The 25,357-nt window shown below is 51.1% G+C and overlaps 3 protein-coding genes across 20 annotated transcripts in view; 1 reads left to right on the forward strand and 2 right to left on the reverse strand.

Moving 5' to 3' along the window:
* Positions 1-8,078, reverse strand: part of UROS (uroporphyrinogen III synthase) — a 35,271-nt gene extending 27,193 nt beyond the window's left edge. Inside the window, exons 1-3 of one of the 9 annotated variants that reach the window (XM_043597851.1) lie at positions 7,848-8,057; positions 2,694-3,414; positions 1,996-2,263 (exon numbers count right to left, since the gene is read on the reverse strand). In XM_043597851.1, coding sequence (XP_043453786.1) covers positions 1,996-2,017 — 22 coding nt within the window. In that variant the 5' untranslated portion in view covers positions 2,018-2,263; positions 2,694-3,414; positions 7,848-8,057. Of the gene's footprint in view, positions 1-1,995; positions 2,264-2,693; positions 3,415-7,847 lie in introns of all 9 variants that reach the window. The other 8 variants (XM_043597847.1, XM_043597845.1, XM_043597846.1 and 5 more) reach the window with 8 other exon arrangements.
* A 64-nt stretch (positions 8,079-8,142) lies between these two features.
* Positions 8,143-25,091, forward strand: LOC122493370 (BRCA2 and CDKN1A interacting protein). Of its 3 annotated transcripts, XM_043597840.1 has the most exons (8): positions 8,352-8,557; positions 12,991-13,065; positions 13,964-14,044; positions 18,109-18,198; positions 18,838-19,025; positions 20,361-20,535; positions 21,770-22,872; positions 24,470-25,091. In XM_043597840.1, exons 1-7 carry the CDS (start codon positions 8,390-8,392, stop codon positions 21,938-21,940), a joined length of 948 nt encoding a protein of 315 aa, XP_043453775.1. In that variant the 5' UTR covers positions 8,352-8,389; the 3' UTR covers positions 21,941-22,872; positions 24,470-25,091. The 3 variants fall into 3 exon arrangements, with proteins under 3 accessions (XP_043453778.1, XP_043453777.1, XP_043453775.1); XM_043597843.1 differs by lacking the exon at positions 24,470-25,091 and having other exon boundaries at positions 8,143-8,557; positions 21,770-22,225; XM_043597842.1 differs by lacking the exon at positions 24,470-25,091 and having other exon boundaries at positions 8,351-8,557; positions 21,773-22,225.
* Positions 22,199-25,357, reverse strand: part of DHX32 (DEAH-box helicase 32 (putative)) — a 58,960-nt gene continuing 55,801 nt past the window's right edge. For 7 of the 8 annotated variants that reach the window (XM_043597832.1, XM_043597833.1, XM_043597836.1 and 4 more), the window contains 2 exons: positions 23,626-23,807; positions 22,199-22,553 (listed from right to left, as the gene is read on the reverse strand). In XM_043597832.1, coding sequence (XP_043453767.1) covers positions 22,382-22,553; positions 23,626-23,807 — 354 coding nt within the window. In that variant the 3' untranslated portion in view covers positions 22,199-22,381. Of the gene's footprint in view, positions 22,554-22,870; positions 23,545-23,625; positions 23,808-25,357 lie in introns of those variants that run through there. The other variant, XM_043597837.1, reaches the window with a different exon arrangement.

Here is a 25,357-nt window from a genome sequence, read left to right on the forward strand (position 1 = left end):
GGAGAGTTGACCGGGTGCTGATAGCTGGTTGCCTCCCCAGGGCCACCTCTGAGATGGCGTCTTAGTTGAGATCAGAATGACAATGGCAGTGAGGAAACCTGTTCCAGTGTCAGGAAGGGGCCGGGCATGTCCCCAGGAGAGAAGGGTAAGTGTGGCTCCAGTGCGAAGGACAAGGTGGACTTGGGCCCCACGAGAAATGGGAATCCACAGACGGGTTGCAGCAGGACCAGAAGTGATGACACTGGTTCGCGCTTTAGAAGGGTCTCTGGCTTCCGTGGCGGGGATGACCACCCAGGACACTGGGCAGTGGCGCCGTTAGGAAGCGGCTGGATCGGGGATTCATAGTGAAGACAGAGTTAACAGGGTGCAGTGACGTAATTCAGGGTGAAACCATGTGTCTGTGGCCTGATGGTTGCCGCTAGGCAAAAATGTCTTTCTTCTTTGAATCCCACCTAAGCTTGAGGTGTGTTCAGTGTAATCCTATCAATGAGGCAACAAATATTTCTAAACAGTTACTGTGTACTAGGCACTGGGGATACAGTATGATTCCTGCCTCATCTTTACCGGAGGATAAAACCGACATTTTACACGTAAAGACGATGACAGAGTCGGTGTAATAAGCCCGACAAAGAAAAAGTCAAGATGCCATGGAGGCGTAACTGGCCAAGTCTTACTTGGAGTGGCAGGTGTGGCCAAGGTCGCCACTGGCTCCCAAATACCCAGTCTGCCCTTTTCTCTCATAGAAATGGACTCCCTTGTTAACAGGGCAGGGCACGTGGTTGCCCCAAATGAAAACGTGCCTGGATGTGGCCTGGTGACTAGGTTCTGGCCCTCAGGACACAAGCAGAGGGCGGAGGGCGGGGGGGGGGGGGGGGGGGGTGGCGAGGTACACACTTTGTGGGTCCTGCCCTTAGCGGGAAGTGCCACCCCCCTACTCTCTCCCCCTGCCTCCCTGCTGGCTGGAATGTGGATGGGAATGTGCTGGACCTTTCCTTGGTCTGGGAGAAGTTGCAGTAATGCCATTCTCTAAACCCTGATGATTGGAGAAAGAAAGCCATTTGGACAGAAGCCATTCCAGGCACAGAAGTCATCCCCCACGTGTAGGGCAGCTGATGCCATGCACACGAGTGCCTGTGGAAACACCTGCACCTCAGCTGCCCCGTGAGCCAGGCCTCCCCCTGGTGACCATTTCCTGTGCTAAGGGCAGTGTCTGTCACCCAGTCCCCAGGCCTTTGCTGCAGATCCTTTGGCTCTGCAGGACCTTTTGGGACTCCCCCTGTCCACTCCCCTCCACCCCCATGCCCTGTAGACCTTTCTCCGAGCCCTGGGATTCTGCCCTGGGCCGAATGTGCTTAATATATAGTGAATGGTACTAGTCAATTAGTGGAGAATTTATTCTCGAAACATGATCACCTTTAATTCTTAAATGACTAAGAAAATGAGTGATGTGTTAGCAGGACTATCTCTGTGCACTTATCAGGTGATGGGTTTCTCACTGAACTTGATGACATGGGGCGCTAGCCGGGCACAGAATCATCAGCAGTGGTTTCTCCGAATGTTGCATTAGAGGTGCTGTGAGCACGGGCAGAGAAGGAATAAGGGTAATAATCTGATTTTTAGTTCTCAAGGCCAGCAGCACAGCTCACGGAATCTCTTAATGGTTATTATCCCGGAGCCATCAATTTTATTACCCAAGACGACCACAGAGAAGAACCCAGAAGAAATAGTTTCTCTATTTGCGGTGGGTAGATGGGCTTTGCTTTCGCGTGTCTGCGTTATTAATCTAAGCACTCTGTACCAGAGTGATACTTTTTATTTTCTGTTCTCCCAAACACTGGGTGGGGTCTGCGAAGGATAGGAGAGGCAGCACAGCCTAGGCGTTGGGAGCACAGCCTTGAGAGCCAGCCCGCCTGTCTGTGAATGCCACCCGGCTCTGCCACTTGTCAGCTCAGGGACTCTGGAGGAGTTCTGTCCTCTCTACGGCAGCTTCCTCACCCATAAAACGGGCCGACCTCATCGTTTACATACAACTGAAGCATTCAGTCAGTCTTTGGTGTATGGTAGGTGCTCAGTAAACGTGTTAGTGGCCATTGTTATGTCCTCTGAGTCACTTGGCACCCCGACAGCTTGGTAACGCCGAGGTCTGCCCCACTCAACAGAGGAGAAACAAGATCACATCGTGGGCGGTAAAGCTGGCGTCAGATCCCTTGCCCCCCAGTCCTGTGCCTGCTCTGTGCTACCACACTTCCCGCCTCCTGTTACCCTGCAGGAGGAAAGGGCGAGCAGAAATGAGAAAGGGCCAGGAGAAGTAAATCTGTCAATGAGAACCTTCCCACTCCTGTCGAGATCAGATCCAAACTCCCTGATACGACCCAACGAGGCCCGGCAGGGTCCAGCCCCGGGGTCTCCACTCCCGCCTCTGCACTCCGGCCGCCCCAGACTTCTGTCTCTCAGGCTCGCCCTCCTCAGGCCTTCTTGTGCCAACTCCTACCCGCAGGGCCTGGGTAGGCGTTGGCAGGCGAAGTGGGGAGGCGTCCCCTTGGATGCGTTCTGAAGGTGGGGCCAACAGCATTTACTGGGGCTGGTGCAGGGTGGAGGAGAGAGGAGTTGGGTTTATAACCTGAACAGCTGGAGGATGGGAGCCCTGTCGGGGCATGCGAAGGGATGCGGACAAAGATTCATTCGGGACGTACCGTGTTTGAGGATGCCTGTTCCACACCCGTGCGCCTCAGCCCGTTCGTTTGTGTGCTGTGAACGGCCTACAGGCATGCCTGCGGGCTTGGTCCTCTCGGCCCCTGGGGCAGTTGGTGGGGCCCAGGGCAGCCAGAACCACGGCAGCCCCAGCCAGGGCCGGCCGCCTTTACCTGGGAACTGTATACCTCATCTGTTTACCACGATGTGCTGTACGAACGTTAGCATTTACTAGGTCCGCTGCAGTGGTAAACGAGTCGGAGAGTCGTGGCACCAAATGCCCAAATGGAGAAACTGGGTAGGCAATCTGGGCTCAGGGGGGAGTCGGGTCAAAGGACAGGGATCTGGGCGGTGTCAGTGGGTAGAGGGAGTCTTCTGAAGTCCCGGGACCTGGGTGACGGGGGAAGGAGGCCCAGGTCAGAGCCCTCCAGCACCCAGGCAATGCCAGGTCAAGTTGGGCAGTGGGCAGGGGAGACCCTAGCAAAGGAGAAGGAAGACACCTCTGCAGAGTGGAATCCCATCGATACCGGAATTCCAAAGACTCGGGGGGCTAAACAGCAGACATTTATTTGCTCACAGTTCTGGAGGCTGGGAGTCCAAGATCAAGGTGTTCTCATGGTTGGTTCCTGGTGAGAGCTCTCTTCCCCGCTCAGGGGCGAGTGCCTCCTGGCCGTGCTCACGTGGTCTTTCCTCTGTGCACAGAGACCGCTGATGTCTCCTTTTCTGTAAAGGACACCGGACCCACAGGATTAGGCCTCCACCTGGTGGCTATTGTATTAGGGCTTGACCTCCCAGTGACCTCATCTAATCATTACTGCTTTTTTTTTTTCCTTTTTTGAATAGGCTCCATGCCCCAAATGGGGCTTGAACTCAAGACCCTGAGATCAAGAGTCACATTCTAGACTGACTGAGCCAGCCAGGTGCCCCTCTTCAATACCTCTTTAAAGGCCCTATATCCAAGTAAAGTCACATTGGGGATTAGGGCTGGAACATATGAATTGGCAGGGGGGGGGGGGCACAATTCAGTCCATAATAGAGCAAGTGCCAGAATAAAGTGGAGGGAAAGATGTAGGTACAGGAAGGGAAGACGACTCAGTCTTGCTCTGAGGAGGAGAAACAAGGCCATCACTGGCAAGGCAGGCCGTGGGGTGGAGAGTCGTTGCAGGGGTACCTCCCCACCCCAACGCACACATACGGGAGATACCAGAGCCGAGGCAGGCACCGAGCGGGCAGTTTCGGATGATGGGCAAGTCAAAGAGAACCATGCGATGCGCTTGGGGAGCAGGTGCACCCGGTTCTTTGGCAGGACTTACTCTTTGGAGTTCCTGGTGTGCCGCATTCTGCCTTGCTCACCTTGCAGAAGCTCCCGGATTTTATCAACAAGGGAAACTAAGAAAGGACCGGCTGGCCTTCCAGGCCAGAAACGTGGCTCCCATCGAGACAGGGAGGGGCTCTGCAATCCTACTTTCGTTTACCCAAGATACACTGAATCTCTTCTGTGTGATGCTGGGAACTGGGTGCTGGTTAAGGGACAAATAACACTTAACACCCACTCTCAAGATGCTCCAAGGCTGGTGGGGGGAGACTGACAACCACAGAACTGTGAGCTAAGTGTCAACAGAGAGAGAGAGAGAGAGAGAGAGAGAGAGAGAGACAGACACACACACAAGTACTGCCTACAGCAAACTGCCAGCACTCAGAAGAAAGGCTTTAAAAGTCTGCGTCTGGGCCCAGGGCTCCTCTGACTCAGAATTCATACTCTGCTGTGGCCGATGACCTAGGATGTTGTGTGCACATTCCAGCTACTTTGTATGGAAGGTCTGGTGACATTAAAACAGGAGTCCAGCAGCAGGTTGGTGCCGAACAGGTTGGAGACGGGTGAAGCCAGCTGAGATGCTTTTGTTGACTAGAGCCTGGAGTATTCTAGGGATTGGGGCGGCGAGGGGGCGGGGGTGGTTCTCAAAAAATGAACGATGCCCTTCTTGGTGACGTGCATCTCCACACAGGCTCCTTCAGTTGTTCCCATCAAGAAGTTCACATACCCGTCATCCGGTCGCTTGCTGTGGAGAGCTAGCAGTGAAATGGTAGATCCCTGCCTGCACTTGGGCTGTTAGGCTTTGAATCCAAGATTTATGTGCCGAAGTCCTAACCCTCATCCCTCAGAATGTGACCTTATTTGGAAACAGGGTCCTTGCCATGTAGTCAAGTTAAAATGAGGTCATTAGGGTGGGCCCTAATCCAATAGGGCTGGTATCCGATGACAAGGGGAGAGGCGGACACACACACACACACACACACACGCACGCACGCACGCACTGGAGGAAAGACCTGTGAAGATAAGGCTGAGATCGGGGCGAGGTATTGACAAGCCGAGGGATGTCAGATGGCCAGAAAGCTACCAGAACGGGGGGGGGGGGGGGGGGGGGGGGGGGGGAGAGGCACAGAGCAGATGTCTCCTGACAGCCCTCAGAAGGAACCAACCCTAATGACATCTTGGTCGTAGAATTCTAGTCTCTACCACTGACTGAGACAATATATTTCCACCGTATACACCGCCCAGTTTGTGGCACTTGGACACGGCAGCCTGGGGAGCCAGTACAGCCTCAGGAATTCTACTATCCCTGCATTTGTCCCGGACCAAGTTGAAAGCTCCCTGCTTGAAGAAACTCCTGCTAACCTGCCTCGCAGCAGGAATAGGAGGGAACCAGGAACAGGAAACAAGCGGGGCTATTCCCAGGCTTTTAAATAAGGAGGATTGTACCTGAGCCACTCTGGACTTTGGGAAGAGGCTCGGGGGAGGGGAAGGGGTTTGCGCTGGGGGGGCGGAGGCCTGTGTTCTGGTCTAGGCCGCTCTGCTCTTGGTCTCAGGCCCTGCGATCGTGCAGTGGACGGGCCCTCTGGACTGCTGGCTGTTTGACGGACTTCCTTCCCCACAGTGGATGCTCGGTAAATATTAGTTCACACTGAGGGAAAACAACACTTCAGATTTACCCAGCATCTCCGGAGCAGGGGAAATGATCTCTTTTCCTTACACAAACAGAGAAAACGACTTGATCAAGACCACTTCGCTGGTAAGAAAGAGCCAGGTTCTCGAACGCACACTTTCTAGCTGTGTCCTGCTGCTCTCTCAACAGTAACAACAGCTGCCCTTTTATTAAGCACTTACTCTGTGTTATTTAAGGGGCCAAGCATTTTACATGGCAGGATCTCCACCCCCATTTAGACCAGCAAGGTAGGTATTATTATCCGTATTTCACAGAAGAGGAAACCAACACTCTGAAGGACTGAGCAATGTACCCATAGTCACACAGCACAGCGAGTGGCAGTGGTAGAATTTAACCCAGGCCTACCATCTCGGCTCTTTTAAGATACTCTACTCTACACCCAGACCATGACCTCAACCTGGGAGCTAGTCTGAGGGTGCAAGTAAGGCTTTTCCCCCGATCTCTTGTCAAAGCCATGCCTGCTCACCGTGGAAACTTTGCAAAATACCAAAAAGTATAGGTCCTCAAAAAACAGTAAATGCAGAATTATCGTATGATCCCACAGTTCCACTTCTGGGTATATACACCCCAAACTTTAACAGCAGGGACTTCAACAGGTATTTTTATGTCCAAGTTCACAGCATTATTCACAAGAGTCAAAAGGTGGTGGCAACCTACGTGCCCACCAATGGTCAAATGCATAAACAAAATGCGACATATACGTACAGTGGAGTATTATTCAACCCTAAAAAAAAAAAAGGAAATTCTGACACCTGCTACAACATGGATGAACCCTGAGGACTTTACACTCAGTGAAATGAGCTGCCACAGAAGAATACACATTATATGATTCCACTACAATAGCCCGAATTCATAAAGGCAGAGAACAAAGTGGGGGTTTCCGGAGCCTGTTGTGCGGAGGGTAGGAACTGAGGAATTACAGTTTAATGGACACAGAGTTTGGTTTTTACAAGATAAAGAAGGTCTGGGGATGGATGGTGGTGATTGTTGCACAATAACGCGGATATACCTGGTGCCACTCAACCGTATACTCAAAAATTACCCGTGCTGTCTGAGCGCAACTCTGTTCGTACATTGGCACCATGCCTTCCGAGTCTTTTTTCTAATTTGAGCCTTGTGATAGGTGTTTTTTTTCCCCCTACAGCTTCCTGTCTTGTACGTTACAGGAAGATGTTTTTACACAGTTGTGGGGCCCAAAGGGGTCATTTTAAGCTACCCCATCAGATGTGAATTCCTGATATGCGGGTCTGCTAACATCCATATGGTGGCCTGGTAGCGGAGACTCTCAGGAAAGGCGAAACTTACAGAAAACAGTCATGGGGACTTGGGCTCTGGCAACCCTTACGTCACCCTGACTCCATTTCCTGCTGTCGAAAGATCACTGAGAAAAAAGGGTCTGCTTAACCCTCTGGGCAGTAGCCACCTCACTACTAGGGGCAGTGCCTTCCATTTTTAGGGTCACAGCTCTCCAACCCACTTTCCTCATTTTACAGAGGAGAGAATCTTAAACCATAGACCTTCTGCTCAGAAAGCTGATGTCTTCTTCAAGGACCTTCTTTCCGAGTCATCTTTACAATGGCTGCATACTGGTGGTCCAGGTGAGAAATCTGATTAGGAGCTGAATTTTGTTTGGCACAGGTGTTAACAATCAGGATGGACCTTGTAAAACTCCAGAACCCCGGGGGCTCTTGCCACGTAAAGATCTGACAGCACTGGGCGGGGAGGTCGACTGGGCCACAACCGGCTGCAGCAGCACCATAGTCCCCTCCACTCTCTATTCTCTCAAAGTAGGCTCTGGTCTGTAATTCAGATTTCCCCACTGGACCCGAAGCGTTGAAGGTTAAAGACACTTTCGGGTCCAGAAATGCGCTTCAAGAGTGTTGGCTAGGGGCAGGGCTTAGCGGGGGGATTCGTTCAGTCGCTGACATGGTTATGCCACTGACGGTGTTGGGGTGCCCCCTCGGGGCCGGGCCTGAGCCTGGCGCGCGGGCATCTGTACGCATCCGGCGACCTTCCGTTCGGGGCGACCGCTGCCCCGGAGGCCAGGGACCCCCGCCCAAGCCAGCAGCGGCCTCGGAGCTCCGCTCGCTACTCGTCACGCTCCCGCTAGGCCTCGGTGTCATCGTCGGCACCGTGGGCGGCGACACCTACCTCGCCGGGCTGCAGAGGCCCGAAAGGCTAGGGGCTGGGGCACTCGGCGGGCGCCCCGTCGGGGGCGGTATCTCGCGGTGCCAAGGAGCCGGAGATGCAGCTGTGGGAGCTGGGAGCCGGGTGGGAGGCCCCCTCACCGCGTGGCCTCTGCTGCCATGGAAACGATCTGCGCGCGGCCGCGAGGCACCACCGGCGCGGCCGGGGTCTGGGAGCCAGAGCAGCGCACAGCTGGAGTTCGCGCATGCGCACCGACGCCCAGGCCCGGGGAGGTGGGGCCGAGAAGGGTCGAGCCACTGAGCGAAGGGGGTGGGGAGCGTTGTAGGGAGTAAGGGAGGATGGAGACGGGGGAAGGAAATGCCACAATAGGACCCCAGACTGGACTCGACTCCTAGGTATCAGGGCCGTGGAATCCAGCAGGGGCTCTGAGGTTGACACCGACTCAGCGCCGAGGTTCTTCGTGGTCTCTCACCCCCTCGACTTGCATGGGTGGGTCCGGTAGGGCGGGTTGGAGGGAGTTGCGCAGGCGCAGTGAGGCTGGTATCATGGCGTCCAGGGCCAAGCGGCGTGCCTTGGGTAGTGGGGCTCCGCGGGTTCCAGGTGTTCCGGTCCCGCGAGACGAGGAAGAAGAGGAAGATGAAGTGGAGGACGAGGACGAAGACGATGAAGACAGTGACGAAGAAGAGGATGAAGACGACGAGAGCGTCGACGAGGTGAGAACCACAGTCGACCCCAGCTTGGTTTACGGCTGGGTTCAAACTTTCTGGCCGCCAAAGCCTTGTGACTGTGAGCTGCTCGGAGTAGCGACCTCCAGTACCTTAGGGTCTCTAAGCAGAAACTGGAGATGATAAACTAAGTCTTTTTGCACATGGCAGACACGGAAATTATTTTCAGAAGTCCTACTCCGCCGGGTCGCCCCCCCGCCCCCACCTCTCGGAGAAAACCCGCCGCGACACTTCTCAGTGGCTTGTTTAAATTTAGTTCCAAAGCTAAAGCCCCAAACCCGTTGTAGAGCAACAAGGGCCCGCAGTTTTTTTTCTCTGCCCACCCTGCGGTCACTCCGCCCGGTTCTTGTTCAGTGGCTCACTCACAGCGGCCTTCTTTCCTTGAAGGCCTTGTGTCCGTTCTACCAAGACGCGAATCAGAGGCTGGTCTTCATCCTGCAGTGTTTTCCATCCTTGTTTAGATCTCCCCTAAACAGTGTTTCTGCCTCCGGGGCGCCTGACCTTGTCCCGTTCACCAAGTCCGGGTGATGGGTTCTCCTAGAACTGGGTTCCTGTGTTTCAGAATAGCTCCAACCGTGCTGCTGGACATCATAGGTACTTAATGTCTGTTGAATGAGTAGTTAGGATTGAATGATCCTTAAGAGCACTGAATGCCCGATGGGTACCTAAAACTTAGTAACGCCCAAAGCAGAATTTGCATTTCATGCTCCCGCGTCTAACCTTTGCCCTCTTTCTATAAATGGCCCCCATATTCGCCAGTTGCTCAAACCCAGTAGTTTAATTCCTCCCTTTTGTCATCCTGCGTCCAGTGTATCAGTAGATCCTGTTAGCTTTATCTTTGTATCCAGACGCTTTTCATCATTGATTCTCCAGCATCTTAGTGCACACTTCATCACCGCCTGCCTGGACTCCTTCAGTAGCTTTTTTCCATTCTTGTTCCTGAACCGTCTCTACACCTGAAGCAGGAGAGATCTTTTATTTATTTATTTTTTTACAAGATACTAGGAATGCTAAGTACCATATTTTGAAGTTTATCTTTTTTTTTTTTTTTTTTTTTAGTAATCTCTAAGGCCACAGGGCTCTAACTTACCACCCTGGATTCAAAAGTCACACGCTTTTCCAATTGAGCCAGCCAGGCACACCCAGGCAGATCTTTTTAAAATGTAGGTCTATTCCCTCTTCCTTGTTCAGAATATTCCAGTGACTTTCCATTTCATGAATAAGAAAATCAGAAAGGCAGCTTGAGTGGCCACAACAGAATAATCAAGAGTGATGGTAAATCAAGTCAGAGATAAACATGAGTCAGAAGGGTGGATTCAGGGTTAGGGCTGAGACTGGTGTGGGTATATGATAAATCTTGAGTGAACAGAGCTTTCTCTTGCGAATTAGCTCTTTGGCCCCTTGCCTTGAATGTGGTCTCACCTTTTTTCACTTAGAGCTTTAATTGGCTATTTTGCTAACTTTGGGTTGTAGAAATCAGTGCTTCTTGCATTAACATGGATAATCTGTTGCACTCTGGTGGTTAAAATCATCAATGTGGTAATCGTCATTGACATAGTAGTATAAGAAAATAGGCATTTTACACATACCGTTGGAGTATAATTTGTTGCAGTGTCTTTGGAGGACAATTTGACGATATCTATCAAAGTTTAAAATTGTATGTATTCCCTGATTCAGTAATTCTACTTGTAAGAATTTATCTTCTGATAATAATGATAATACATGCTGTTCCAGGATCTGTATACATTGTATTAACTCATTTAACGTTTATGTCAACTCTGAAGTTGGGAATTGTCACCATTTAAGACTGAGGACACACAGAAAGTTTAAGACCGCACGTGTAGTGCAGTCTATGTAGGGGAAAGAAGAAACAGGAAGTAAATTTGGTGATGTGTTGAAAACTTCCTGAAAGATTAACTTACTATTGGTAGTGACCTCTCAAGAGTAGGAGTTGGGGGGTGGGTAATAAAAGTTCAAGCCCTAATCTCTGTGGTCTTCGTAGTGTTTACCAATGACCTGTATCACTTTTTTGACTGAAGAAATTGTAAGGCTTTCAGGGCAGTTCCGCACACTTAGTGCATAGAGTCCTTTATTTGGAGGGGGGGTCTTTTAGTTTCTGAGATGTTCACTATCCACAGCTCATTACTGTGATGAAGAAATCCATGGGAATAATTTTGGAAATCCAAAATCTGCCTTAGATCTGTTTAAAAGGAAGGAAGTGTGTGTGTGTGTGTGTGTGTGTGTGTGTGTGTGTGTATGCGTGCACACACTCGTGGGCAATAAGCCCGATTTAAAAAGCAGAGTGATTGGCTTTGAGGCGGCTGGCAGAGATAGAAAGTGGGTATGTGAACTTCAGGAAACGGGTGGGGGTCCCGAAAAGATGAGAAGAGCGCTAGGCACGTTCAGTGCTCCCGGCCGTGTGGTTGGGGCTCTTGTTCGTGCTTATTCGAGACCCTCAGAGGATAGCTTCAGCAGAAAGGGGAGTTTGTGGTAAGGGTGCAAGGGCATCTTAGACCTCCAAGGGCAGGAAGTAGCTGGGCTTCTGGAACCGGCTGGGGAGCCTGGGATGCCGTGGAGAACACGAAAAGTCTTTCACGTTTGTCTTTGCGTTACTGCTCTTTGTTGCATTCAAGATGTTTGGTTCTTTTTCTGTTCCTACTCCATGTAGCAGAGAATAGAAAATCAACAGCGTCTGAGATTTGTCGTATTTCGTCTTAATTCTAAATCCTGTCACTTGGGAGTGAGTGGCAGGGCTCTGTTTTACAAAGATGGCCGTTTGCCCTGAAACCTGGCGGTTGGGGAGGCCGTTCCCAGGGAAAGCGGTGCTGGGCACATAATCCATCGGGTATCTGTAGCAGTGGGGCGGCCAGTAATAGCCTGGGACAGATGTCTGAGGCTTCTGTCCAGACGAGAAAATAGAAAACAACACCGGAAGGGTATTGTTTAGAGAAGTTCTTCCTTTCTAAGGAATACCTGACTAGTGATGAATTGTTTCGTGGTTTTGTTTGGAACACCCTCCTTCCCTCCGGGTTTTGCCGCTCACATCTGGCCGAACCTACCTCCGAGGGTCAGGATTTGACGTTTATAAACTGACCTTGATATCCAGCCCTTGGCAAATTTGAACAGCCAAGGGAATGCTTAAATATACGTACAGGCAGGGTGACTAGGCAAAAGCACGTGTGATTTTCCTCCGCGGTCTTCTCCGGCTAAGACCCAAATTCCAGAACCTGCTAAACTTGGAAGTATGTGGGAAAACACTATTTCATCAGAGCCCCCAAGTAAGTGTGTCACTTAGCAGGCAAGGTATGACACAGGACTGACCTTGTGGCAGTTTTAAGTCTAAGCCTTCACACCAAAAACCAGGCCTGATGTTGTCATTGTTTTGCAGAGGATCAAGGAGCCCCGCCACACACAGCTTCCTTTAGTCTCTTGCACTCACTCACCGATTTCCTCCTGCCTTGGGGCCTTGGCGTGTGCGGTTCTTGGTGCCAGGAACTCTTATCCTCATGCTCAGCTCAAGCATCCCTTCTTTTTTTTTTTTTTTGAATTTTTTTTAGTGTTTATGTATTTTTGAGACAGAGACAGAGTGCGAGTAGGGGAGGGGCAGAGAGTGAGGGAGACACAGAATCCGAAACAGCCTCCGGGCTCTGAGCTGTCAGCACAGAGCCCGACGCGGGGCTCGAACCCACGAACCGTGAGATCGTGACCTGAGCCGAAGTCGGTCAAGCGTCCCTTCTCTAAGGGAAGACTTTGTTACCTGTTTTCCAAGCTGTTACGGCACTGTGCACCTGTGTTTTATAGCACGTATAGCCGCAACCTCACATTTATTTGCATTAATGTTTTCTTCAAGTCTGTGTTCCCCCGAAACGTACCCTCCACGAGGGCGGGACCATTCCTGCCTGCTTTGCTTACCTCTCCATCGTGAGTGCCTGGCACGGTGCTTGGTACGTGTGGCACTCGGTCAGTCCCTGCCAAGGAAATGAAGTGTAGCCTCGGAGCCGTGGGCGGAACCAAACCGTAGGTCCTGCCAGGGACTTTTCAAGGGATGGTGCTCTTCCTTCGCCCTTGCAGTCGGGTACATAACTTCGCCTTTGCGGCTGCTGTGGTGGTTTTCTGTGGGGCCGACTTGCTCTACTTTGAAACTAGATCACTCGGTTTTTTGTTTCTCAGGCTTTTGTGTCAAATGAGGAGATAGTGTGAAGTTTGTGACCTGTGCAGATGGCAGTCGTGGCACTTGCCTCCTTAAAGCTCAGGCAGTGATAACATTTTCTTTGCGCCCTTTTTCTGGCATGTTCTGTAGATAGACATAGAGCCCAAAAGAATGGAGGGAGCAGGAGAAGAAAAATCTGCCAAGTAGAAAATAATGCCTGAATTATCTTAGGAAGTTATGTGTGATGACCTATTTTGTGTGTTATTTACAGGAAGTGAACGTTGAATTTGAGGCGTATTCCATCTCAGATAATGATTATGACGGAATTAAGAAGTTACTGCAGCAGGTATGGTCTCTGACTCTACACAGAACTTTGCTCTTCTGAGAAAATCCAGGCCATTCAAGCAACGCCAACTAGGTCAAATTCCACCCTTTATTTTAGAATTCCCTTCCTATCCTCTGGACCCTGCAGAGAAGGAAGAATGGTTTCCCTTCTTTTCCAAGGCTAACATACCCTGCTTTTTGCCTCATTAATATGTTAATAAGTATCTGTTGTCGTAAAATCTTTTCCTTTTCGTGTGCTAATTACTTGAACAACTCTTCTGTTTTTCTCTAATTCACATCCAAACTTGGTGAGGTAGAAGTTACGTTTTGTTTTGTTTTTTAAGTTTGTTTATTTTTGAGAGAGACTAAGAAACTAGAGCAGGGGAGGGGCCCGGAGGGAGGGAGGGAGGGAGGGAGGGAGGGAATCCTAGCAGGCTCCACGCTGACAGCAGAGAGCCTGATGCGAGACTAAAACTCCTGAACCTCGAGATCGTGACCTGAGCTGAAGCAGGATGCTTAACCAGCTGACCCACCCAGGCTCCCCGGGGCAGAAGAATTCTTGCGGAAGAGTCTGCCCCGAGTGCACCAGCTGGTGCTACCAAATCCATGCTTGCTTCTGCTTCTAGTCTCCCTTACCCCGTTTAAGGCTCCGGTGTCCTAGTCACATTCTTTGGCCTCATGTCCTCCTCCTCCTCTCTCTTTTCCCCTCTTTTGTCTTCTTCTCTCCCACACCTCCTGTATTACCACTGCCTCTTCCATTTCAGTGCTTTTAGCTTGCGTTCTCCTGGGCCTTTCCTTTCCTCCTGGGTTGTCTTTGTGGTCACATCGTGGATATTGCATTATTTGAATGTGGATATTAAAAGTTTTATTAAAATTTTTGCTTTGATTTTCATTTAAAGTAAGTATTTTTCTCCTTTTAGCTTTTCCTGAAGGCTCCTGTGAACATTGCAGAACTAACTGATCTCTTAATTCAACAAAACCACATCGGGAGTGTGATTAAGGTAAGCGGGACAGTTATGTTTGTTCTTATCAAATTAGTTCTTTGGCCTGTTAAGATCCTCCTGGTGTTTAGTTGGCAGGCCAGGGGCTCAAACTGGAAAGAGGTGTAACTTCAGGAAGAGAGACTGGTGAGAAGCCATTCTAGTAATTTCCAGGATTATTGAATGCAGGTACCCAGGAGTGGCAACAGACGGTGAGAGAAGGGGGTGATTCGGAGGGTGTTTGGGAGATGAGATGTGATGGGGTTTCGTGAGTGGCGGGAAAGGAGTCGAGGGTGGCTCCCAAGTGTCCGGCTCGAGTGACCGAGATTGCAAACATGGAGGAGGAGGAGGAGGAGGAGGAGGTCGGGAGGGAACGTGAGCTTGGGAGTGCACATGTCATGTTAGGTTTGCCTGTGACACACGCACATGGGGTGTGAGCCTGAGACTTGGCCCCTCTCAGCAGATGGGCACTTGCCCAGGAGGGCGCGGGCAGACCCTGCTGATGCCACCGTTACTCCCGAGCAACTGGCAGAGCCTGCAGAGGCGCCTCCGGTGGGGGCGGGGGTGGCCTGGGAGGGGGCATTTGGGGGACGCGCAGCGGGAGGGTGAATCCCGCCTGTGCGCCCAGCCCCTGGCAGTGCCTTCGGTTACCTGTAGCTGCCCGAGTGAAGTGTCCGCAGTTTAGCGTCTTAGAATAGTAGGTCGTCTGTGTAGCCCGTTTGGACAGAGTTCAGTGAGGACAGCACACACCTGCTCCGTGTCGCACTAGCCCGAGAGGGTCAGGGGGGCTGGAGGGTTCCCTTTCAGGATGGCCCCCTCACACGACTCGCGGGTTAGTGCCGGCTGTCCACTGGGAGCCCGGCTGGGACTGTGGGCCAGGGGCCTCCCTTCCTCTCCAGGGCGGGCGCTATGGGAGTGGAGATGTGGCCGTTGGTGGGAAACAGTCGCTACAGTGACCTTAGCCTGTTTCCATTTCCATCTCTGAAAACGAGGATGGTGCCGGTCCCTCCTTCGGACGGTGGTGAGAAAGGAGCAGTGGCGTGTGGCAAGTGCTGGAACGTCAGCCGTCATGGTCGCCGACTCTTTACCGTCCAGGTTATGGTGCAAAAGCGGCCACCTGAGTCTGATGTACCCCTAACCACCTCACCTTTCGACATCTCCCTTTGTTTTCAAAGCCAAGGCTCTCGAGAAAGTTGGCACCCACAGCCTCTACTTCCTATCCTCCCAAGCACCCCGGTCTGGCCTTTACCATCAGTGCTCCACTGACGTTCTGGAACTGTCGGGTAGGATCGCTGGCATCTCCGTCACTAACCCTCACGGCACTGAACGTAAAGGAAGTGAAAGGAACAGCACCTCCAGTAGCTTCCTTTTCTTAGAGCAGTGGGAAAGGAGACTCCCCACCCACGTGTCCTCCAGCCGAGGGGCGTCTGTAGGCGTGCTGACAGTGCTGCCTCCGTCTTTGGTCCTCCCCCTTGTTTGCACCTGCACAATGACCTTTGGGACTGCGTGGTCTAGGCCCCGTGGAGGTTAACGTGCCCCCTGGCCGGAGTGCGTGAGGCCTTCTGATCTTCCATCAAGGGGCGCACGGAAGGCCCCGCTTTAGGTCACCACCGTGTGACCTCCCCTCTGTGCCCCGGGCGCCGGACAAGCTGTAGGGTAAGGTCCGGGCTTTGTGGAGAATAGCTTCACAGCGTGAGATTGTTTGTTCACCTGATCCCTCAGACAGGAAGCTACCCAGAGCAAGACTCTGTAAGTGGTTTGGAGTGGCTTGCTTCGGTTTTCCGTCTCATGTGCCTTTTCAGTCTGGGGGATACGTTACTGACCCTCCTCTACCTTTTGACCCTGTCCTGTGACCTTCCAACAAGCAGTCGCTTTTATCCTTGACACCGCTTACTGTCAGTGATGGGATTGAGCCCTCCCCTGGATGATTTCACAAATAGCCCCATGGCTTCCGCGGAGATACTTGAGGTGTCCCAGGGACAGAGGTTTGTGTCCTGAGGAGAGGACTGCCCAGAACTTTCACTGGAGCCTCTGGGACTGGGGAGGTGATTTAGACTTTTCTAGAAAAGACGGTCCATCTGTTGGGCTGTGGAGGGAAAAGGGCGGTGGCGGGGGAGGGCCATGAACTGCACTCGTGGGTTGTGTAGAGAGGCTCCACTTGTGGTGGAGTTGCTCAGGACTTAGGTGCTAAGAATTGTTTTGAACCAGGAGGCTTCAGGGGTGAAGGGAGGCATGGGGGGGGGGGTGGCTGTGAGCGGGCCAAGCAGATGGGGGGGGGCTCTTGATGGGGGGGGGGCATGTGGAGGAGACCGAAGGGGATTGGGACTCCAGCCCCACGAGAGGCACCCCCGTGTGACGTTGATGGTTGATGGCCTGTCAAGGAGGAACATTGAGTGTGCTCCAGGGAATGCTGACTGCTTATGAGCCCAGTGACCATTTGGGGGTTGTTTTTTTTTTTGTTTTTTTTTTTAAAGTAATTTTTGTGCTCAATCTGGGGCTTGAACTCATGACCCCGAGATCAAGAGTTGCATCCTCCTCCAACTGTGCCAGCCAGGTGCCCCCGTTTTGGGGATTTCTTAGAATTTGACACTGGAGGTTCCTTTTTCGTCCCCTGGTGTTCCGTCGGTCGGTACTGCATATTTTGCCATGGTAGCAGGGAGACCTTGAAAAACGGTCTCGGGTTGATCTTAAGGGACCAAGGCTGGCATACATACTCTTTTCTTTCTTTCCCTCTCTCCTTCCTGACCAGACATGGCCGGTCCTCTCACGGGCTGTTAGTGCCCTGAGTTACCTTCTCAGTCTCCATTAGTGTATCCACGTGATTACCTGAAACATCTCTCACCTTGGCATATAGTTTTATTTCCTAGGCCTTCGCGGCCTTACCTGAGCCACCGCCCCCTTCCTTGTTCCCGCAGGAAGAAACCGGTGGTCATTTACAGCCCGGTTCTGCAGATGTGCGGGCCTTAAAGCCTGGTGGCCCCTTTGCCCGTCTCCTCCGCCCCGCTCAGCGTGGCCGGGCCCCTTTCAGTCACTGAGGTGTGACTTCCGGTGCCCACAGAGGCAGGTCCTGCTGTTCTCCACTCTCTCCCGGCGGCACCCTGCCACCGGCGGTGCATCTGCTCCCTCGGCCTCCCCTCCGTGAACCGGTCGTGCTGAAGCGGGTGGCAGAGCCCTGTAAGCCCCTTCCCACGGGATGGTTTCCAGGACAGCGGGCAGCTGTGGGTCCCTGCTGTCCTTCCGGGGGAGAGCAGCAGCCTCCTCCTCATTTTGTTCAGCACATGGTCCCCAAGGACTCAGTCCGTGCCGGACCCCGCGCTTGGTACTGGGGATGCGCGGAGAGTTCGCAGCTTGAACAAGCAAACAAGCAGCGTGAGGCGGTCCGTGTGGAGGGCGCGCTGAGGCCGGCAGGGGAAGGGCCATCATCGAGCCGGGAAGTGCAGGGTAGAGGCCGGCATTTCATTCTTAGTTCTCGGTTCTTAATTCATTTCCGCTCTGGCCCTTCCTCTCCCGCGCGCGTGGTAGGTGTAAGTGGCACTCGGGCCTTGTCCTCCTTCACCGGGGCTCTGGAGTGTGGCTGTAGGTGAGCCAGTGTCGCTAGGGCTGGCTGCAGCCGGATTGCTGGGAAGACAGAGTGGCTTCTTTCAAGGGGCTTTAATTGTTCTGGGTTTTTTTTTTTTTTTTCTTTTTTTTTAACGTTTATTTTGGGGGGGATGGGGAAGGGGCAGAGAGAGAGGGAGAGAGAGAGAATCCCAAGCAGGCCTCTGTGCCGTCAGTCCAGAGCCTGACGCGGGGCTTCATCTCACGAACTGTGAGACCGTGCCCTGAGCTGAAGTCAAAAGTCAGACGCTTAACCGACTGAGCCACCGTATCTGGCATGAAGAAACCTGGAGCAGGAAGGGATCATCCACAGTGTAAAACGGGAACAAAATCGAGGGAGGTGAGCTGGTAGGGCCGCGGCCACACGGTGCTTAGCGTGCGATGCTTCCCTACGGTGACGACAGCCGAGGAAAGTTTGTGAAAACCGAAAGAGGACTTCGTATTCTGCTTCTTCCCAAACATACAACTCTCATTGCTTTTTCAAACAGCAAACGGATGTTTCAGAAGACAGTGATGACGATGTGGACGAAGATGAGATTTTTGGATTCATAAGTCTTTTAAATTTAACGGAAAGAAAGGTTAGTTTCACTGGATGACTGTTCATTAGACCGAAATCGCTTGTATTTAACACACGATGACAGTTTTTTATATCAGATAGCGATGCTATAAGGGTATGTGCCCTTGTGAAATCTCACTGTAATCTTTTTTTAATACGAAAGTGTCTGTGTTACGAGTAATCTATGCCGCTCAGGGCCTTGAGTCCCTGTGGCGTAGAGAACCATCGGGCCCTGGTGGCCTGGTGTCGGTATTGACACGGGAGCCGATGGTGCTGCTGTCCCTGCGGCCCTCGCTTTGACTGTGAGGCTTCGTTGCTTCCTGCCGCGGAGGGCGCTTCGTCACCTTCGCTTGGGTTTCCGTCCGTCTCTTTGTTGACGGGAGTTCTGGCCAAAAAGGGAAAACCGGCTGTTTACGGAATCAGGTGCAGGTTACACTTCACCTTCAGGTTTTAGATGGACTGGAGTTGCCACGCCAGTGTGTGCGTGTCCGTGTGCCCCTCTCTCACTGCTGCTCACGGCCGGTACGCAACCCGGGTGGTGATGCTTCCACAGTCAGCACTGAGGAAGTATGGGAAAGCGAGGACGTGGCGGGAAACCGCCTTTGCCGTGAGACAGAAGTCACAGCTCTCACTGTCCCGTCGCCTCGTCTTTGCTTTGCAGGGTACGCGGTGTGCTGAACAAATTAAAGAGTTGATCCTGAGCTCCTGTGAGAAGAGCTGTGGGAAGAGCTCGGTTGAACAGCTGGACGCGCTTTTCAACGACGCCTCCAAGCCCGTGGGCTTTCTCCTCAGCGAGAGGTTCATTAACGTTCCTCCTCAGATCGCGCTGCCCATGCACCAGCAGCTCCAGTAAGAGACCGGGCCGCGCGCCTCCGCACGTTTTTTCCCCGGTGGGTTCGGCAGAGTGATGCCAACCGTGTGTGTGTGGGGGGCGGGGGGCAGCTGGAACAGCCAGAGGGGAGGCCGTGTCCCGCCAGCCCTTGATTACTTGTGGCCGTAGTCTGAACGGCCTTACGAGATTGACAGGGGTACAGGAGCAGCTCATGTGGCCTTCTTACCCGTTGGACTAAGGTTTCCCCCCTCTTCCCAGATTTCTGTAGCACGGGTGAGGTGCCAAGCGATACGCCAGTGACGAAAACTGGGTACAATTCCTAGATTCCACAGGGACGTTTTGTAACTAAGGAAGCGGTCCTGACACCGTGTGTCTAGCTTCTCAGTGTTTGTTGCTGTTGTGTTTTTATATTATGGGCAAAGCGGGGGGGCGGGTTATGTTTCCACCATTTTAACTGTAAGCAGGGCTCAGGCTCGGGATTGACCGGACCTTGAGGTAGAGCGGGACGGAAATACAGACCGGCCCCCGTGCCGCGCAGACACCCCTGCTCCGGGGCCACGGCGCTCGTGCGCTCCCGGCGGTGCTTGGTGGGAAGGGAACTGCCGGCCACGAGGACCCCCGGCTGCCATGCGACGGGCTTCTGCCGCGTGTCCTTTGTTGCGCTTCGCCTTTTTTCTGATCCGCTGGAGCCCGTGTTTGTTTGGTTTCACGGGAGGGCGATCTCCCTCCTGATCCTCTGTTAAGGAAAGCCAGAGGCTTTCCATCTTTGTTCAGCCAGATGCAGAGGGACATTGTGTAGTTTCCGGAAGGAAAAAAGATTTAGGCTGCATTGCCACTCCACAGACTACTCTAGAATTTAGGGCACCTGTGTCCTACCGTGCCCTTTGTGCAGCAGGTCAGGAGTGAGTTCCAGACTCTAGTGCCGGGAGCCTAGTAGTCACCTGCTCCGAGGGCTTTGGTTATGGCTCTGTGCCTTTGTGGCTGTTTGTTAAATATCTGTTCTTAAAAACGCACCTTCTCACATGTTGATGTCGAGTGAATTTGAGACTCGTTATTTACCGTGTATCGACAACTCACCATCATCTGACTCATCAGACTAGTATCATCATCAGACTCATCAGTATAGTAAGTATACTATAAAACGCTGCTGTAATTAATCGAAAGTGCAGTGGACTACAGAAATAACACTCGGTGCTTTAGAAGTGTCCAGACCTAATGTCGGTTCTTTAAGCCTGTGTCAGACACGACAGAACCCACCGAAGAGGCCTCACTGCTCTTCTCTGTGCTCTGGTTCGTGGATTTCATTGATTTCACCTGACTCAGCAGGCAGACCTCTGTGTTACACCTTTTAGGAAAGAACTGGCAGAGGCACACAGAACAAACAAGCCGTGTGGAGAGTGTTCCTTCTACCTTCTGATCAGCAAGACGTTTGTGGAAGCTGGAAAAAACAATCCCAAAAAGAAATGGAACAGCCAAGAGAAAGATGAGTTAATGTTTGCAAATGCAGAGGAAGAATTTTTCTATGAGGTAAGACTGGCCTGTTTTCACCTATTCGTTTAGATGTCAGTAAGGATCTTCTTGACAATCAGCAGGATTTGTTGCTTTCCCACTTATGTCAGAGTCCTCTGAGTATGGCCACTCTTCCTCCATACTGGCAGCAGCTGGCAGCTAACACAGGGCCTACACCTAGTAGGTTCTCAACAGGTTAAGTCGCCAGCTCCCCTTGGCCCCGTTGGTGACGAGCCTGGGGAGGAAAAAAGCTATGAACGCTCAGTGGTGGTCAGGCACTTACAATATGCTGACTAGAAGATGTTTAGTTCTAGAACCACTCCGTGAGGTAGACGTTAGTCCTGGTTTACAGATGGGGACGTGGAGTCCAAGGGAGATGGGAGCCATTATCTGAGTTACGCAGCTGGTGGATGTGGAAGCTAGGGCAGGCCCATTCTCCCCCATGATGGCTCACACGCTTCTCCCTGCCCTCAGTCCTGGATGTCCTCCCGCTTTTGGGCTTTCTGGCACTTTCTTCCTGTAAAGGTATATTGTGCTACGATGGACCACCAGACACCAGAGAACATGCTTTCTCACCCTGACCTCGTCTCAATGTTGAATCTGAGGGGTAACTTACTTTCCTGGATTAGAGGATATCTATCGCTATTAAAAAGACACCCACTAAATACTAAAACACTACCAGATTCAGCACTGCCCTGGTTTTTCAGGAATAAATAGTGAAAATGTTTAGGCCTAAGCAGCACCTTAGATAGATTGTTTCAGGGAAGTATGTATGTATGGTTGGTTTAAGATGGCCTGGTTACGCAGACTTCCCGGTCGTCACACGACAGCTTTATGCCAAGGGAGCAGCCAGGACAGTGAGGAAAGACCAGTGTCTGAAGACCATGCTCATTAATTGTCAGATGTTAGGAGTCTTTCTTTCGCTTTGCTGTTGCGAGATTATTTTGAGAATCAAATGAGATCATGAATACGAGCAGAATTATAAATACTGATAAATGATGGTGGCAGGACTCTCACTTAGCTGCCGTTCCCCTCATCGCGATGGGGCACCACTCTCCTCGCTCCTCCTGTGAGTTAGGAATTTGGTAAGCGTTTTGTAACTTCTGCCTGACTGCCCCGTCTGGGCTATTTCTGTGTTCTGCTTCCATTCGCCGTCATTCTTAAACATGTACCAAATACTATTCCTGGCTGCCACGCAAATGAGTTTTGCCTTTAGGTTGGCTGAATTTTTAACTTCATATATTTGCTTTAGAAGGCAATCTTGAAGTTCAACTACTCGGTGCAGGAAGAGAGCGACACCTGTCTGGGAGGCAGGTGGTCCTTTGACGACGTCCCGATGAAGCCCTTGCGAACCGTGATGTTGATTCCAGGTGACAAGATGGACGAAATCATGGGTAAACTGAAAGAGCATCTCTCTCTCTGACCCGTTTCCCATGGGCAGCAGGGGGCTGGTTTTCGTTTTGGTAAAATTACCAGAAAACAGCTCAGATTTACTGAAAAACTCATCACTTTATTCAGATTAAGGTCCTCTACAAAAAAGTAGGGTTCTGTCACCTGTGTCTGTGACACATTTACAAAATAGCCTTTTTAAAAAAAAAAATTTTTGGTCAAATTACGAACGGTTGATGAAGAGCTTTTCCAGTAAGAAGGAAAATGTGGAGTAGTGATTTAAAGAACTCAATAAAAACTTCCATTTTTTATTTTTAAATAATGTACAAAGTGTAACTCTTTTCGAGACTCTCTTGTGTGGGGTATGATGTCCGTATTCAAGTTGAAGGTCCTCACCTTGCTCCAGTGGATCAGCCGTGCGGCCCGGCTGGGGTACTGGCTACACAGCACGCTCTAAGGGGAAGGCGCAGACGAGTCACTGCAAGGCGCACCTTTGCTCCGCGGTTTCCGGGCACTTCTCACACATGTTCTGTTCCTTCTTCATTGTTGACATGGGTGATAGGTGATCCATCACCTGGTGTAGAATATCCTTACTCTCACTGGGAGGCAGGTTACTGAAATAGTATTGTGGTGCCAGTTGCATAAATCTGTGGAAAACAGAGAAATGAGACTCCTTTCTTCTTTGGTGAGAGATACCAAATGTTACGAGTGGGTCCTCCCCACCCCCGCAGAATCTACTTGTGGAACTGCTATTTAATTGGAACTCCTCAGTCTCAGTCTGCTTTTGGAGAGTAGATACTTCCTGTGGTATGCAGGGAACCAGTCCAGCTGCATTTCTAGAATCTCTTCTCTAGGGTTGTGCCACACAGTGGAAGACGCCCACCGCTAACCACCAGGGGAAACCCGTACTCGCCCTAAGGCCCATCATCACAACACGTCACATCAGGTGTTTGGGGAGCACTCCGGGTGAGTAAGAGAGGCAGTATCTTTGCCTCTTCCTCTTATTAACTGATGCCACTCCGCACCCAGCCACTGGCTACTTTGGGTTCCTGCCTCGCACGTCACTGTGTCCGGGTCCAGGTGTACGTTCAGGTGGACCCAGCATCTGCAGTAGCACCCGGGAGAGGATGCACTCCTGCTTAAAACTCTCTAGTCGGTTCCTACTGCACTTAGGATAAATTCCAAACGCTCGTGTGGCCCGGAAGCCCTCCACCTCTGGGTACCTGCCCGTCTTCCACCTCCCCCTTCACCCCTTCCTTCCCCGCCAGCTCCAGTCTTGGCACATCCGTTCTGAGCGGTGGCTAAGCCGTTCCTCCTCAGGTTTCCGCCTGCAAACACTACTTCTCTGCAGCTTTTTGTTCCTCTTAAGATACTTTATACTTTGTTTTGTACTTCTACACTCTTCTTTTTTACATTTTTTTTCTTAAGTAATCTCCACACCTAACGTGGGGCTCAAACTCATGACCCCAAGATCAAGAGCTGCATACTCCCCCACGGAGCCAGCCAGGCGCCCCTCTGCGCTGCATAGTTTATGCTGTGTTCTCAAAGGCAGGAACGTTTAGATAATCATCCACAGAGACCTGCCATTAGTAAGTAGTCTCCATGGAAATGCAGATTGGTGCCAGCATAAACTTCTACCTGAAAATGTAATAAAAACTAAGTTTGTCGTTTACTCAAGTAGGAGTTCAAAAGAACCCCTTTTTTGTCCGTTAAACTTACAGTTCAGGAGAGATTTCTGAGGTAATCCTGATGTAGTTGTTCTCTGCTATGCTGAACTTGTGGAAGAGAACCCACTCTGGCATCTTCTTGGTGATGGAGTAACCGGACCGGGGGTGCAGCTGGGCAACCTGCTTGTGGGTCAGCATCAGGTAGTTACCCGATCCGTCCACGTCCCGAGCAATCTACAAGGCAAAGGTTTTAAGAACGAAGACTTTGTGTTAATATGGAGATTGACAGACAAAAATGTTTTCTTTTAAAGATTCCCGACTATTTTGGGGCGCCTGGGTGACTCGGTCGGTTGAGCATCCGACTCTTGGTTTCAGCTCAGGTCATGGTCTCAGGGTTCATGAGTTCGAGTCCCACATTGGACTCTGTGCTGACAGCATGGAGCCTGCTTGGGATTCATTCATTCTCTCTCTCTCTCTGTCTCTGTCTCTGTCTCTGTCTCTGTCTCCCCGCCTTCCTCTTCTCTCCCTCTCTGCCCCTCCTCCACTTACTCTCTCCCCTTCAAAATAAACTTAAAAAAATCTTTATGGAAACAAATTCCAAAGTCTTTCATATAAAACAGTGAAAACTACAAATCTGCCACCCAAGTTTCCTATTTTCAGATCTAAAAAATAAGCCAAAACTGTGTTTTGCCCAAAATTTTGAGACAGTGACGATACTAACTTTAGTATGGGCAGGGCAGTAGGTGAAAGACAGCAGTGCTACAAATGTTACATGTTTGGGTCAAGGAGTAACCTTGCCACGTGACGGGCAATGTACTCAAACGTCAGGTGTTTTGTCCCGGATGTTCTAGCTCATCTGACACAGTAACGCTGATGTCGGGCCTTTTCCCACACAGGTGAGGAAATCCACGTTGAAGTGCCGTGTTTTTTTTCTTTATAAAGAGTAGAGTTTGAGTGGAAATACCCAGTATTTCTCTTACTATGATGGGAAGAGCATGCTTACACCTGTATTGTGCTGTAATTTAGGGGAGCTGCATTCGGCAGCCTTCATTTTGGAAAAGAAAGAAATGAGATGTTATTTTTATTTCTTTGTTGAGTATTAGTATCGCCCGTTAAATATGAACTAATTTGTGGGGCGCCTGGTGGCTCAGTCGGTGAAGGGTCTGACTTTGGCTCAGGTCATGATCTCATGGTTTGTGAGTTCAAGCCCCACGTCGGGCTCTGTGCTAACAGCTCTGTGCCTGGAGCTTGCTTCCCATTCTGTGTCTCCCTCGCTCTCTGCCCCTCCCCTGCTCACACTCTCAAAAAATGAATAAACGTCAAAAATAAAATATGAAATTTGCAAACCAGTGAAGTGAGGGACTGTGTCTGATGTTCAGCCAAAAAGTGTTTTAATAACTTCCCCTCTGTAATGAAGAAAGACCTTTTGTCCTTTTGGACCAAGTGAACATATTCTGTCTTGGTCCTTCAGTTCCCTCGAGAAAATGTATATTTAAATATTAAATCTTTAGTAACCTAGAGGCTTCTCGGTTTTATTTTACTTTTTTTTTTTTTTTTAATGTTTATTATTTGTGAGACAGAGACACGGCATGAATGGGGGAGGGGCAGAGAGAGAGGGAGACACAGAATCCGAAGCAGGCTCCAGGCTCTGAGCTGTCAGCCCAGAGCCCGACGCGGGGCTCAAACTCACAAACTGCCAAGATCATTACCTGAGCCGAAATCGGACGCTCAACCGACTGAGCCACCCAGGTGCCTCTATTTTACTTTTTTAAATAAAATTTTGA

This window comes from Prionailurus bengalensis, chromosome D2, assembly GCF_016509475.1.
Source record: "Prionailurus bengalensis isolate Pbe53 chromosome D2, Fcat_Pben_1.1_paternal_pri, whole genome shotgun sequence".
NCBI lineage: Eukaryota > Metazoa > Chordata > Mammalia > Carnivora > Felidae > Prionailurus > Prionailurus bengalensis.

Excerpts from the sequence above, each read along its gene's own strand:
- LOC122493370 (XM_043597843.1), top strand. The coding sequence starts at position 8,330 with ATGGGTGGGTCCGGTAGGGCGGGTTGGAGGGAGTTGCGCAGGCGCAGT. Across the intron at positions 14,045-18,108 it reads ACATCGGGAGTGTGATTAAG|CAAACGGATGTTTCAGAAGA; the intron begins GTAAGCGGGACA and ends TTTTTCAAACAG. Across the intron at positions 18,199-18,837 it reads TAAATTTAACGGAAAGAAAG|GGTACGCGGTGTGCTGAACA; the intron begins GTTAGTTTCACT and ends TTTGCTTTGCAG.